The sequence below is a fragment of the Paramisgurnus dabryanus genome, chromosome 7, assembly GCF_030506205.2.
Source record: "Paramisgurnus dabryanus chromosome 7, PD_genome_1.1, whole genome shotgun sequence".
Classification (NCBI taxonomy): domain Eukaryota; kingdom Metazoa; phylum Chordata; class Actinopteri; order Cypriniformes; family Cobitidae; genus Paramisgurnus; species Paramisgurnus dabryanus.
The window spans coordinates 11,408,358-11,421,227 of NC_133343.1; the positions used below are offsets into that span (position 1 = coordinate 11,408,358).

Genomic DNA, 12,870 nt, shown 5'->3' on the forward strand with positions numbered 1-12,870 from the left:
GTTTTCACACTATGCATTGTTCTTTATACTTGATAATTAATATAAAAATAAAAATAAATGTTTTTATAAAGTTTATTACGTTGACAAAGCATGTTTAGTTGAAAAACATGTTAACAGTTATTTTGAATGATGCTCAGATTTTCTTAAATATAAAATCTTTGTGAATCAGCACTTTCTTGATGAAATACAAAACTCTGTATAAACATGCCTCAGGAATTATGTCTGGGTTTAGTGGATTAACTGCCATACTAATCATTGGAAACATTTAACGTAAACCTAAATGAATTTTTACTTAAATATAAACTAATACTGAGTTAAGACATGTAGCCTAATTAATTTATTGTAAATGAATGCATTAACTAACAATGAAAAACACGTCATGTTGTAGTTAATGATGACTCTTCAATAGTTTATGATTAGTATATGCCTTAACCCAGCATTAGTTCATGTTAAAGTAAAAATGCATGTATGTCTTTTTTCACTGTGATATATTGACCCTTATTATATTATAAAGTCCCCATCTCTTTTATTTAAATTGATTGATTGAAGACAAACATTATAATATGTGGACTAACTTTGTACAAGCATGCATTATCATATGCTAAAAGTTACCTCCTCAGATAGACTAGAACATTGATTGGTGCCCAAACATTTTCCTTACAAGGGCCAAACCTGACTGAGGGCCGTGGGCCAAAAGTAAATTTGTTGTGTTATATTAAAATTAAAGTTGCCCTGATAACCCCTAATTTATAATTTTAAAAATAAATAAGCAAACATTACTCTGTTTATGCATAACTTATGCAGTTTTATTTTCCAAGGCTTTTTGTAGAAAAAAGAAATCGTTTTGCCAATCATTTTAAATATCCTTTTCTCTGTGTGCCACTGCCCCAACCTCTTCATTTTTAGTCTATAGTACCCGAGTCCATTAATTTCCGTGATGCATTTTATACACCTTCAAGAATGCATGAAACATAAAAAAATTCACTTTAATCCCTTGCATTTAATTTTAATTTACATTTTGTAATGTAAAAATACAACAAAAAATGATACATTTTAGAAAATGTTTAATAAAAAATACGAACATCTGCGTCAATGACTTTTGTTTTCTTTTTCCTTATCTCACGTGGCATGATGGGCCAAATTAAAGGTCTATTGTGGGCCAACTTTGGGCACCTCTGGATTAGAAGTACAGTAGCTGACAGGTATCTGCAGATATGTTTACCCAAGTTTGTCAGTCTGTATCACCCAACATGTTTTGCATTCATATGTGAAAGACTGTCTTTTAGATTATGGACCTGTCTATTGATATTTTTGTTTCCAATTTATCAACATCCTAGCTAGCAAAATTTGTTACATGATGTCATTTGAACGGCTTCTTTTAAACGATGTATGCAGCATTGAGAGATACACGCACAATATTCTGACCTAGGGCAGTTGGAGACATGTTTTCAAAGTGTTGTAAATATATATTCTGAAATAACATTTGTTGCATTTCTCTTGAAATTTCACACATGAAAATGGTAATTGTGTTCATTGAATTTTAGTTATTTTGAATTATGCTAAGTTTCTTAAATAGACGAATTAAATTATATTAATAATAAACGTATTTAGAAAACACAGTTTTTATGTACCACAATACTGTATGTGCTGTCTTAAAGAGACATGATTAACCCCCCACCCCACTCAGCTCTGAAAACAAAGAAGACACCTCTACCTGTGGGTCATTAACATATAAAAAGCCCTTCACACCTCACACCCACCCCTCCTCACAACCAGCTGTAAGGATTCCTGGAAACTTCCACCAGTTCCTACATACATCCACAAACGTAAGGTTTCTGGATGTTTAACAAGTTTACTTTGGTGTATTACCTTTCCAAGCACTCTGCCTCAAAAATCTGGCAAACCTAAAGTTTAGCAGAGATTTCCCATCCCGTATTTGTCCGTATACAGCTCTTTTCATGCAGTGAACATAAACATCAGTTGAGGGATGCAACTCCACTTTTTAAATGAAAAATATCCTGGCCAGACCACTGTGGTCAGTGATATAAGTATTTAAAATGGAAATGATTTCTTAATGTCTAGTGACATATCAGGGCCATTTTATGATTAATTGATATACATTTCTTACATAATGTTCCTTTAAACTATGCATTTTGCACTCAACTGTCTATCTAGATTAGTATCTTCCAAAATGAAAAACGTAATAGTTTTTTCTAACCTGAAGTATAAGCGATTTCCCAGACGAGGGCAAATGACGCCAAATGTGTAGTACAATGAAAGTAATTTAAAATCAATTTGTACACTGTTCTTTTAATGTCAGTGTTATCTGTTTAGTCCAACATAACCTCAGGCAATGTGAAACTAAAGTGTAATCATCTATGTAGATGAGCGTTCCTTTCACTGCATGTGATAGCCCCGCCATTCTTCCATCTCATGTAAGCAAAATGTGACCGTTAAGTGCGTGAAGTGTCCAGCTTTGCACACATTCAATTATCGGTTGAATGATTATGTACCTAAAGTGCACTTCTTTTTTTTTTTACTTTTCTGTGTGAAGTCAAGTGAAGTGTTCAAGTGAAGTCCTGCGCCATTTTGTTTCTAGTTTGATGTGCTTCTTTATTTGGAAACATGACAATTTGTGCTGACTAATATTTTTTTCCGAAATGTGAGATATTTGTTTACTTCTTAACCTTACAGTACATTAGTTAAAAATGTATTAGCCATACCTTTTTGAATATGTTCATGCCCATCTCAGTTGAGAGGTCAGGGACTGCTTGTCTCCTGAGGTTGCTAACTGACACTTTAGCGAAGGTCTCTGAACTCAAAGACCTGCTTTCCTCATTACATTTCAGAGTCATATCCTAAAAAAAAAGAAGAGGAAAACGAACAGTGTACAAGTGTAAGAGAACCATAAAAAGCATACTGTCACAAGCTACAGTTTTCATCCAAATTTGCAATTTTAACTTAGGCATAAAAACATTTGTGAATAAAGCACCATTTCTATTCAGTGGGTTGAAGAGAATAAAATCTGTAATTTCCACTGTAGGTCTTCTATGTGTATAATAAAGTATGTGTGTGTCGGAGGCAGATGACTATTCTGTGTAAATGCAGATGTGACAAATTCTGAAAGGTCATTATGCCGACTATACAGAGTTTTGCTAAAACGTTTTAGAATGCCCGTGCTATGCAACGACATCTGTCTGCTGGTTAGTCTAGTTATCAGTTCAGTCACGGGTCTTATGGTGCCCCAGTTCAGACAGAAAAAGCATAGTGACACATTACTTGTTTGATGCTCATAGAGAAATTTGATAAATATGTTTTTTGTGCTTTTCAGATAAGAAATTTATTTGACTTACTAGGGCACATACATTTTTCTAATGCAGATAAGTTTCCTTAGAGCTGGCAGCTGAAAAGCTAAGCGCTGCTATGAAAAGGATTACACAGTGGTTAGAGGCTTAGAGCAATTGTGTTTCACCTTGAACACGGGTAAAATAAAAGGGATGTTCTTTTAAAAAAAAGTATGTTTGTCCCTCAATGCAGATATTTTTTAGAAATGGTGAAAAGATAGAAATTGTTACTCTCTTGGTTTAACATTGGATTCAAATTTTAGTTTTAAAAACACATAAAGAACTTGGTGAGGACTATAAAAACTGTACTTTTAGGGCAGCTGGCAACACTGTCATGACCACAACCTTCTTAAACATGATGCCATTACTCCGAGTGCATCATTGATGCTTTGGTGCTCTGTGTGCCAGGGAATGGAAACTTACTCGCTGGTTTTAAACCCCTGTGCACATTACAAGCTCAGGTGCGAGGATAAGTCAGAGCGCATTACAAACTCATTCGTACGAGAAGTTTGTGCCGGACGCAATACAAATTCTCTCATGCAGAGAAAAGTCCACAAGCTCTCTCACGCAAGGAAAAGCATGCAATGCCTGTTGGTGTGGCAAGTGCAGGTTATGCGGGAATATTAATGTGAAACTATGATGTAAATAATAATAATAATAATAGCATAATAATTTAAAACATTTATGGGCAAACAAGCCAACTATTTTCATGATAGGCTATTGCTATCATATTGCTTTGCTATCAGCACAACCCTAGTTTATGATCTTTACTCTTTACAGCTGTTTAGTGTGTTGCAAGAGTCCACTGTGCAGATGGCTGGTGATCTATGATTGTGTCACAACCCATTTTCCCATTTAGTGTGGAGAGCCAAATTGCTTGTCAAATCTAGTTATGATTCAGTGTTTCCGATTGCTTAGTTATGGCTCCTATTATCTGAAAATTCTTCCTAAAACAGACTTGGATACAGCTAGCTAATGTGATAATCTCTCAGTACTGTTTCTCAACTTAATTTATTTCTAAAGCACAATTTTGAATTGTGGCAAAGCAGCTTTACAGCAGATACACATTATGGATTACCTGTGTTTTGTGAGTATTGACCAAAGAGGGTGTAGCAGCCACCATAGAGCTACTGCGGGGTCGTGGTAGGGGGGGTATAAGGGGCTCGGGGGGGCGTTCGGGTTTCTCCTGCAGTATTTGATGCAACCGCTGCAAGTAGTATATGAGGGCCCAGTGCACACCTTCCTCTGTCCAGTGAGGCTGCATCAAGCAACGTAGCACTGCAACGTCAAAGTATGTGGCGTATCTCGCTCGCTGTGATACAGTGATAACACCAGGAACTGAGAAGCTGCCGGTGTGAAAGACAGAGATTCTTGAATTAAATGATGATAAGAAGACTGAGGTTCAGACTGAGGTTGCTGAAAAATCGTTGCTTGGCAACCGCATTAGGAACTCATGCACAGACTAACAATGAAACAGATGGACACTGAGCCATTAGACAGACACTGGCAGAAACTGAAGACTGTTAAGCTAGCCAACACCTTAATGTCTAAAATACATTCAGTTTTCATCCTGGTCTTCTTTTTGGATTTATTTATTCATATAAATGGTTTGTTATTTCTTAGGTTCGAACATAGTATGATATAATCCTGCAACAGTATATGTGTCACCTGTTTGTATAGACACTCACTTCCTCTGCTTTGAAAATCCTTTCTCGAAAGCCTGCTGTGAGGACCCTCCCTTATCCACGGAGTTGCCACGACGACAGCTCTGTCCTATCACAGAGGGGGAGGAGGAATCAGACAGGGCCGATTCACATATCACCTGAAAGCAGAGAGAGAAGAGGAAGTCACATGACTCAACAGGACTGAATGAACCACAGGGGAATGTGCAGATGCAAATCCCAGTCTACTCACTGCTGGACAGGGGATACTGGCATCGTGAGGGCTACATTGGTTATTTACTGGAGAATTTCTTTTTGCTGTGGAAAATATAATAAAGAAACATCAGATATACGAAAACCAGATACATATAAAAGACAAAAAAAATTTAACTTTTGGGTCTGAATCCTAAAATGTGATCCTTTTCTGTGAAATCTAAGCGAAAAACTGGAGCATCAAAGTTTGAGTTCACATTGGAATTCACTTTAACTTTAATCTTTGGCATGACCTTACTCAATAAACATTAAAGATATCAAAGTGAAATTTTCACAGAATGTTCACACATCTTTAGAAAAAAGCTGCATTTACAGAAATCTGACCTGTTACAATGTTACGCATGGGTTTGATAAGGGCAGAAAAAGCAGGGACATCAGGTTGACGGTGCTCCCACATTGGTTGCCAAATAACAAGCCCACCAGCCAGTCGAAAAGTGAGGTCAGACTCCTGCCAAATGATCAACTATTAAAACCAGCTGATATTTCTCAATTACATGCAATCATGACTGAACTGAACTGAACAACATAAAAAAAATGAGAGGTGTCAACCTTGATCCGGTTAATAAGTGGAGCAAAGAGAAACACAAATAGTTCCACAGTTGCCATGTTCTTGTGGTACAGTTTGGCACGGGCATACTCATTTTCTTCGTTGGTGGTGTCATTGCGGTCTGTGAGACCCTGGTTGCCTATGGACTGAAGGTAGGCACTACTGCTTCCACTGCTGCCACCAGACCAGCCATGACCCAGGCCAGGCTCCTGATGGCACTCCTGGGCCGCCTCCAGCAGCATCCAGTGTAGTGTGTGAAGGAGTTTAGTTTCAGCTACACCAAGTTTATCCTGGTGCCCTGGTGGAAAGAGACAAGGCTTGTTTCCTAGTAGGCCTATTATGGAAGGATAACCAACAAAATACATGAAAGATTCAAAATCAACAGAGCTGATATGGCATAAAGCTACTCCATCTATCAAACTGCTTATAAGAAAATCTTTATTAAAGAAAATATTTACCCAATGTACTGAAATACAGCTGTTTATAACATAGATCCTTAACTTTAAAAGGAATAGTTTATACAGTAATTAAAATTTGAATAATTTACTTTGTCATCCCAAATGCATTTGACTTTCTTTCTTTAGCTAAACATAAAGTTTTTTTTTTAAATATCTGTCACTTTATATGCTATAGGTGTCACAGTTCTGTTCTGTGTACTTTAAGTTTGTATTTTGAGTTCCTGAGTTCTCCTGTATTGTGTTTCTCCAGTCCGAGTTTCTTATTTTGGAGTTATATCTTTGCCTGTCATGTTTGTAGTCCTTTGTAATCTTATGCTGCGTCCGAAACGAGGCGAGTAGTATGTACGAATATTCGAAAAACAGTATGGGAAAAGTACCCGGATGACCTCCTACTTCCGGTTAGATTTTGCATGCGGCTGTTCTCGCACTGGAATGACATGACGTGATGATGACTAATGTCACGTGATGTAGTAACATGGCGGATGTAGTATGTCCGAAACTCATTCATACTACTAGGATTCATACTATACAGTACTTACTGTTTAAACGGCAAGTAAGTAGGTACTTCATCTTATTCACAACCTACTGTACAGTATGCGGTTTCGGACGCAGCCTTATTCTTTGGTCTTGTCTGATTGCTTCCCAGGTGTGTTTTTTAACTTGTTACCCTCCAGTGTTTCAGTTGTGTCGATGCAATGGTTTGGTTTCTGTTCTTGTTTTATGTTTCCATGTCTTTGGATAATCTTGTTTCTGTTTTACCTGCCTTGTTTTGTGTTTATCTAATAAAGTTTAACTGCATTTGCATCCGCTGCCTCTGCCTGCCTTCATCAACCTTACAGAACGACTGGCCAACTATGCATCCAGCAGTGGCTCTCATCAGTATGGGCCAGGTAGGATTGCACAATAAATCCCATGCGATTATCATCAGAATCAGAACTAGTACATTTCCATCAACCACGATTGTTACATTTATGAATTATGCCTTGTCCCTGGTCGGGTCCCCCTTTACCATTGGCGAGGCAGAGGAGAACGACTCGCTTATTTTTTTTTGGGGGGGGGGGTGCCGTAGACACCAGGCTCTGCAAGCTGGCCGGTTGCAGGAGCGTGTTTGTGCTACGTTAATGCTGGCCAGCACGAGGTTTGCCAAGCCTGTGCCCAAAATGGCCACAATGCTTGAACCTGTTCTCAAGATGGCCGCCATTCTTGCACCTATTCCCAAGATGGCCGCCATGCCTAAACCTGGTCCCAAGATGGTCGCCACACCGGAGCCTGTTCACAGTATGGCTGCCACACCCGAGCCTGCACGAATCAGATTTTTTTAGTGTGTGTCACTGATGAGCATACTCGCACGTGTTTGTAAGTAGTAGAAGTCTGTGTTGTTTGCTGTGCTGTTTTTTATGAGAGAAAGCACAAACCATTTGATATTTGCTATGTAAAACTTGAAATAAAACGTACCAAGGAGGAGTTAAGGGGATCTCAATCATCTCTGATGAATAGGCTTCGTGATGCGACAGTCAGCACTTGATCATTTCAAATCCGTTTAGAAGACAAATGCTCTTGGTAGATTTAAAGATATTTTACACTGCATTGTAAAGCTAAATTCACATACACATATTTGGTTCAGTTTAATTCAGAGTACTCATTTGGTGTGATGTATTTAGAGACTAACTTTTGCATTGTAAACTTAAATAAAATATATATGTTAAAAATGTTTAGTTTGTATTGTATCATTCACAGCTCCCATTCTCTAAAATCTTTTCAAAAACATTTAAAATCATTCCGCAAAATTCTGCATATTTTGCACCAAAAAAAAAAAAATTGTGCTGAAATGCATTGGCAGGGCTCTACTCCTGAATCCCCTATGTCCTGTAGATCAGCCAAAATGGTTGCTCCCAAACTCCCTAGACCCTCTGTCCTCTCCAAGATGGCCATGTCCGAGCTCCATAGACTCTTTGCCATGGCTAAGATGGCCGTTCCCATGACCAAGATGGCCGTTCCCACGACTCTGCATTCATCCCAATTCAGGGGCTGCGGCATTCCAAGGCTGTATTTAAAGGCAAATGACATCACTGGGCAGTGACGAAGGCTGTCCCAATTCAAAGGATCCTTCACATACAAGCCTCCAAATGTGGCTTTTTTTCCCCCTGAAAGAAACCAAGGATCCATAGATGTATCCTTCACAGCCTTGGCTATCCCAAGATTCAATGCGTGTCCGTGATGTCTGGGTATTTTGAAATAAACATTCAAAACTGTAGTTTTACTATTTTAAATGATGTTTTAGTGATATTGTGCATGTTGCGTTTTGTTTTTGTATATTTCTAAGGTTAGTGAAGTTTACATTCTGCTGGATAGTTTAATTTGCATCAATTTATTTGGTAAAAGGTCTCAGCTGTTGTGTCCCGCTGACAAGCGTAGTGGGCGGGAACAGCATGTGACGCAACTCCCCCATAGGCTAGACCATCTCATTTCAGTTCACTTTGTGGCCTTTAACGGCTGCTGCCTTCAAATATCGAGCCTTGCCTTCACAGTCCATGGCCCTAAAAGGATCCAGACTTGAATTGGGATGCACCCAACCTGCCCTTGCCGAGATGGCCGTCCTTGTGCTCCATAGACTGTCTGCCATGGCCAAGATGACCGTCCCTGAATTTTCTAACCTAGCCAAGCTGGCCTATCCTTTTGCTGTCTCTGTTTCCAGGTCTCAAGCACCACCAGCACCACCACAGTGGTTTCCAGTTTTGTCTCAAATACGTCTCAAAATGAAGAGCTCAGATGCAAAGTCGCTAAACAACACTGTCAAAAATGAGATAACGATATTAACTGAATGATCTCGGCACATATTATATGTTTATCAAATACCTTCACTTCAATTTAGAAATACTGGCATGTTGGCAGAATCTGCTAAGCGTCACACCGATTTTTCAGCAAAGTCCTCAAAGTGCACGGAAGGAGAATTTGATTAAAAACAACACATAAAATGATAGTGGATCTGTTAGGGTATAAGAGACCGGAAGAGGCAGATGTATATAAAACAACAAGTGAGTTTATTCAACAGGTAAGGATAGCAGAAATAAATAAATGAACAGATTAAGCAGATGAAGATATCCAGGATGATGAACAGGTACATTGCCACACATGCCACACACACGCACACACACGGGGACACAAACAACACAGGCAAAATTGTACACAACTTTACATAGAGGACAGCCTATTAAACTTTAAAATGTATATATTGCAAAGTTTCTGAAGTTGTTTGCAATCAAGCCACTTATGTAATTTAAACATATTTTAAACATGCTGACTGTTAGCTAGGTAATGTTATAATCACTAACATAGTGGACTTGTGTAATAATAAATCGGTTATCTGTCATGATTAATTTTTAATAACTCAGCATCATCTGTATTAAAGAGAAATTAATAATTTCATCTGATGTTTAAAGTGAATAAAATAGCTTTGGCAGCTGACTTGCTGAAGTTTCACAGCTACTGAACAACTTTGTTTTCCCTCACCAGACTTGTGTGCATAGGTAAAAAAAAAGGGGAAAGCATAGACCAAACCAGTGTATGCAAGAATGGGAGGAAAGGGAACTCAAAATGTTTCTAAACTTAAAATGCATTTTTCTTTTGAACTTGTTTTGTTTACTACTTACACAATTATTTAAAAGTATATATTTATATTATTTATAACACATATGGTTTATAATGATATTTTAGGGGGGGGGGGATTTCTGGCTATGGATGTGTGTGAGAAAAAAAAATATTTTAGGTAAAATATTTTAAAGCAGTGAGATTTAAAATAATTGATGTGTCACCATTTAGCGCAGGGATGTGTTTGTGTTGGTTTCAATTTTGCTAAATAAGCTCCAAACACACCTATCAGTGTGTTTAATAATACATGTATTAACCCGTTCTAGATTACTTTAATGAAGGATATATGTGCTTTTTGAAGCGTCAACATTGGAACCTATTAATGTATATAAAATGAAGGATATTTAAAAAAAACCTTTGTGTTAGCTAAATAAAGGAATTCATATATTTGGGATGACATGTAGGTGTGTAAATTATAAGAGAATTTTCAATTTTGGGTGAACTATTCCTTATAAATAAGTGGATACCAGTAATCCTTATCCTACACCGAAAACAAGTCTAGCTTTTTTTAGTAAGGACATAATTACCCCAGAGAACCCTCAGTCTCACACAAATAAATAAAATAATGTAGCAATTTCGGTTTATTAGGCATTCATACCCAGCTTGTTGCGGTTGGAGAGAAGAATAGCAGTGCAGTGGAGAACATGAGGCAGAGCAGCCTGTACCAGCTCCCAGCGGGAGATGCTCTGGATGGCCTCGGTGAGAGCCGGAGAGAGCCCGTGCAATTTATTCTCCACCAGCACCCTCTCGAATGACTAGGCAGGATAGATGTGTCAGGCATAATCCCCAAAAACAATCTTTACTTGATTATTTATTTTGTTTACTGCATTATTTGTATACAACCAAAGGAAGTGGGTGTGCCAGAATGACTTGTATTAAACTTTTTTATGTACACTGACCTATTATATTATATCATTTTATTGTTTTCCTCAATGAAAGTCATTTATGCATGAAAGCATCTGTATTTTCTGTCAATGTAAACTAAATGTCAATGTATGCCTGTAATCCCCCAGAGCAATCATTACACGCTTGCTTATTTTGTTTACTGCATTATTTGTATACAAGCAAAGGAGGGGGGTGTTCCAGTATAAGTGAGTGTCAATGATCTACATCATATTAACATTTTTTGAATACAGTGACTTAAATATTATATTTATAATTAACTTAAAATGTGTACTTATACATTCACAAAGCTCACCACATTATTACTCACCACACATGATGCTTCATACTGCTTCCCTAACTTCGGCCGCAAAAACGCGCTGAAACAAATACATTTTTAATTTTGGTTATATCTATGATGATTACCTACATTGAAGAGAACCGCGATAACCGGCTCGGACAATCAATGCAACAATGTGATTTTCTCGCATTTAAAGAAAGATACGGCACTGACAGTAACACTGCTATGCCAAATATAGACTACGGTACATTTGGGCGTTTTATGCACGTTTTATTTATTGGACACACAAGGAGCAGCGATATTTGAAAAGATGACGCACGTTCACTGACTATATGAGAGATGCATACGAATGAGCGCGGCTCTGCGGAGACTCTTAAACACACACATATGCCAGTTTCTCGCAGAAAACACCTGTTATACCACGACTAAATCACTGACCTGGTCTGCCTCCATAGGAAGGTTTGGATCGGAAACGGGACCCCTCGGCAGTTTTCCTGGTCACTGTCATCCAAGCTCTTTCTTTTTACCATTTTAACCGAACCTGCCGGGTGCAGACGCTCCGCTTCGGTTAGATTTGGTTCACGGGCATCACTGTAATATTTCGCGTCTCTAGGCGTAAAATGGCTGCAGGTCCTGACACGTTTCGATAGCACCACACGAAACGGGGCTGAATGACTGAAATCCACTTGTCAATTAATTGCCACTGACCCACCGGTTTAAAGAGACGGCTTCATACGTAATCAGTGACACGACGATGGACTCCCTCTGGGTCTTAAATGCTCGAGAACCCTTACGAAAATTAATATTTTTTGGTTTAGTTAACTATGCTTGCATTTACTAAATAAGCATCGATTAATCGTTTTATTTGTTGTAAAATTCCAATCAATCTGCAAAAAAGTAAAGCTTTACTATAACCATGGTAACGGAGAACGATCTAGCTTCAGAGTCCACGTTCACACATAATATTAACTAATGCACATTATTACAAAATTAGCATGGTAAAAACGGACATAGTTTTCTCTAAAAATACTACAGTTATTGTTACTAATTGTTTTATTATAGAATCAATTGTTAAATGTAAAAATATATGGATGATTATAACTGCACATAAAAAAAACTGCACATTATATTTTAATATTTGGTATTCGTTGTCATGGATCACAAGATATTACAAGCCATACCCAAGATATTTTGTGTAACAAGTGTTACATAGCTGAAAATAATGATTTCCTGTTGTTTGACTTTATGTCAATTCTGTTACCAAAGTACAGTAGCAGTGTTGAAAGTAAAAACTGGCAGTCATACACAGAGAAGTACACACTTTCTCTACCGCTTTCTGTACCTTGGTAACAGACTTGAAACTAATTTCAACAACATATCATAATTTGCAGTAGACACCTTCTGCAGAAAATATAATATTGTTATGGCCTGTAACATATTGGCCATATGTTTCAAGCAAAGCACCTGTCTTTATACTCCCTACTTTAAATGGCATGGTGTGAGTAAAAACACAGCCATGGTGGTATGTAGCATTGTAGAAACATCACAATTAGTAACACTGTATAATTCCTGTACGGTTATAATATGAAATATCTATATAACATTGAAATTTGCTTCCTCTGTTTTTTTTTTTACATAGAGCTAATGCACAGTTAAGAAAAATAAAATCATTGTTCAATACATTGCAATGCCATTTATAAATTCATGATATTTTTTAATGCTGTGGAAAGACAAAATACTAAACCCATTAAACAAT

At 37.6% G+C, this 12,870-nt stretch overlaps 1 protein-coding gene across 6 annotated transcripts in view; it reads right to left on the minus strand.

Moving 5' to 3' along the window:
- unc80 (unc-80 homolog (C. elegans)) overlaps positions 1 to 11,844 on the minus strand; it is an 88,701-nt gene extending 76,857 nt beyond the window's left edge. For 5 of the 6 annotated variants that reach the window (XM_073815380.1, XM_065240007.2, XM_065240006.2 and 2 more), the window contains exons 1-9: positions 11,553 to 11,844; positions 11,145 to 11,193; positions 10,530 to 10,686; positions 5,828 to 6,159; positions 5,603 to 5,726; positions 5,259 to 5,323; positions 5,033 to 5,166; positions 4,423 to 4,690; positions 2,724 to 2,858 (exon numbers count right to left, since the gene is read on the minus strand). In XM_073815380.1, coding sequence (XP_073671481.1) covers positions 2,724 to 2,858; positions 4,423 to 4,690; positions 5,033 to 5,166; positions 5,259 to 5,323; positions 5,603 to 5,726; positions 5,828 to 6,159; positions 10,530 to 10,686; positions 11,145 to 11,193; positions 11,553 to 11,644 — 1,356 coding nt within the window. In that variant the 5' untranslated portion in view covers positions 11,645 to 11,844. The remainder of the gene's footprint in view (positions 1 to 2,723; positions 2,859 to 4,422; positions 4,691 to 5,032; positions 5,167 to 5,258; positions 5,324 to 5,602; positions 5,727 to 5,827; positions 6,160 to 10,529; positions 10,687 to 11,144; positions 11,194 to 11,552) is intronic. The other variant, XM_065240005.2, reaches the window with a different exon arrangement.
- Between the last annotated feature and the right edge of the window lie 1,026 nt (positions 11,845 to 12,870).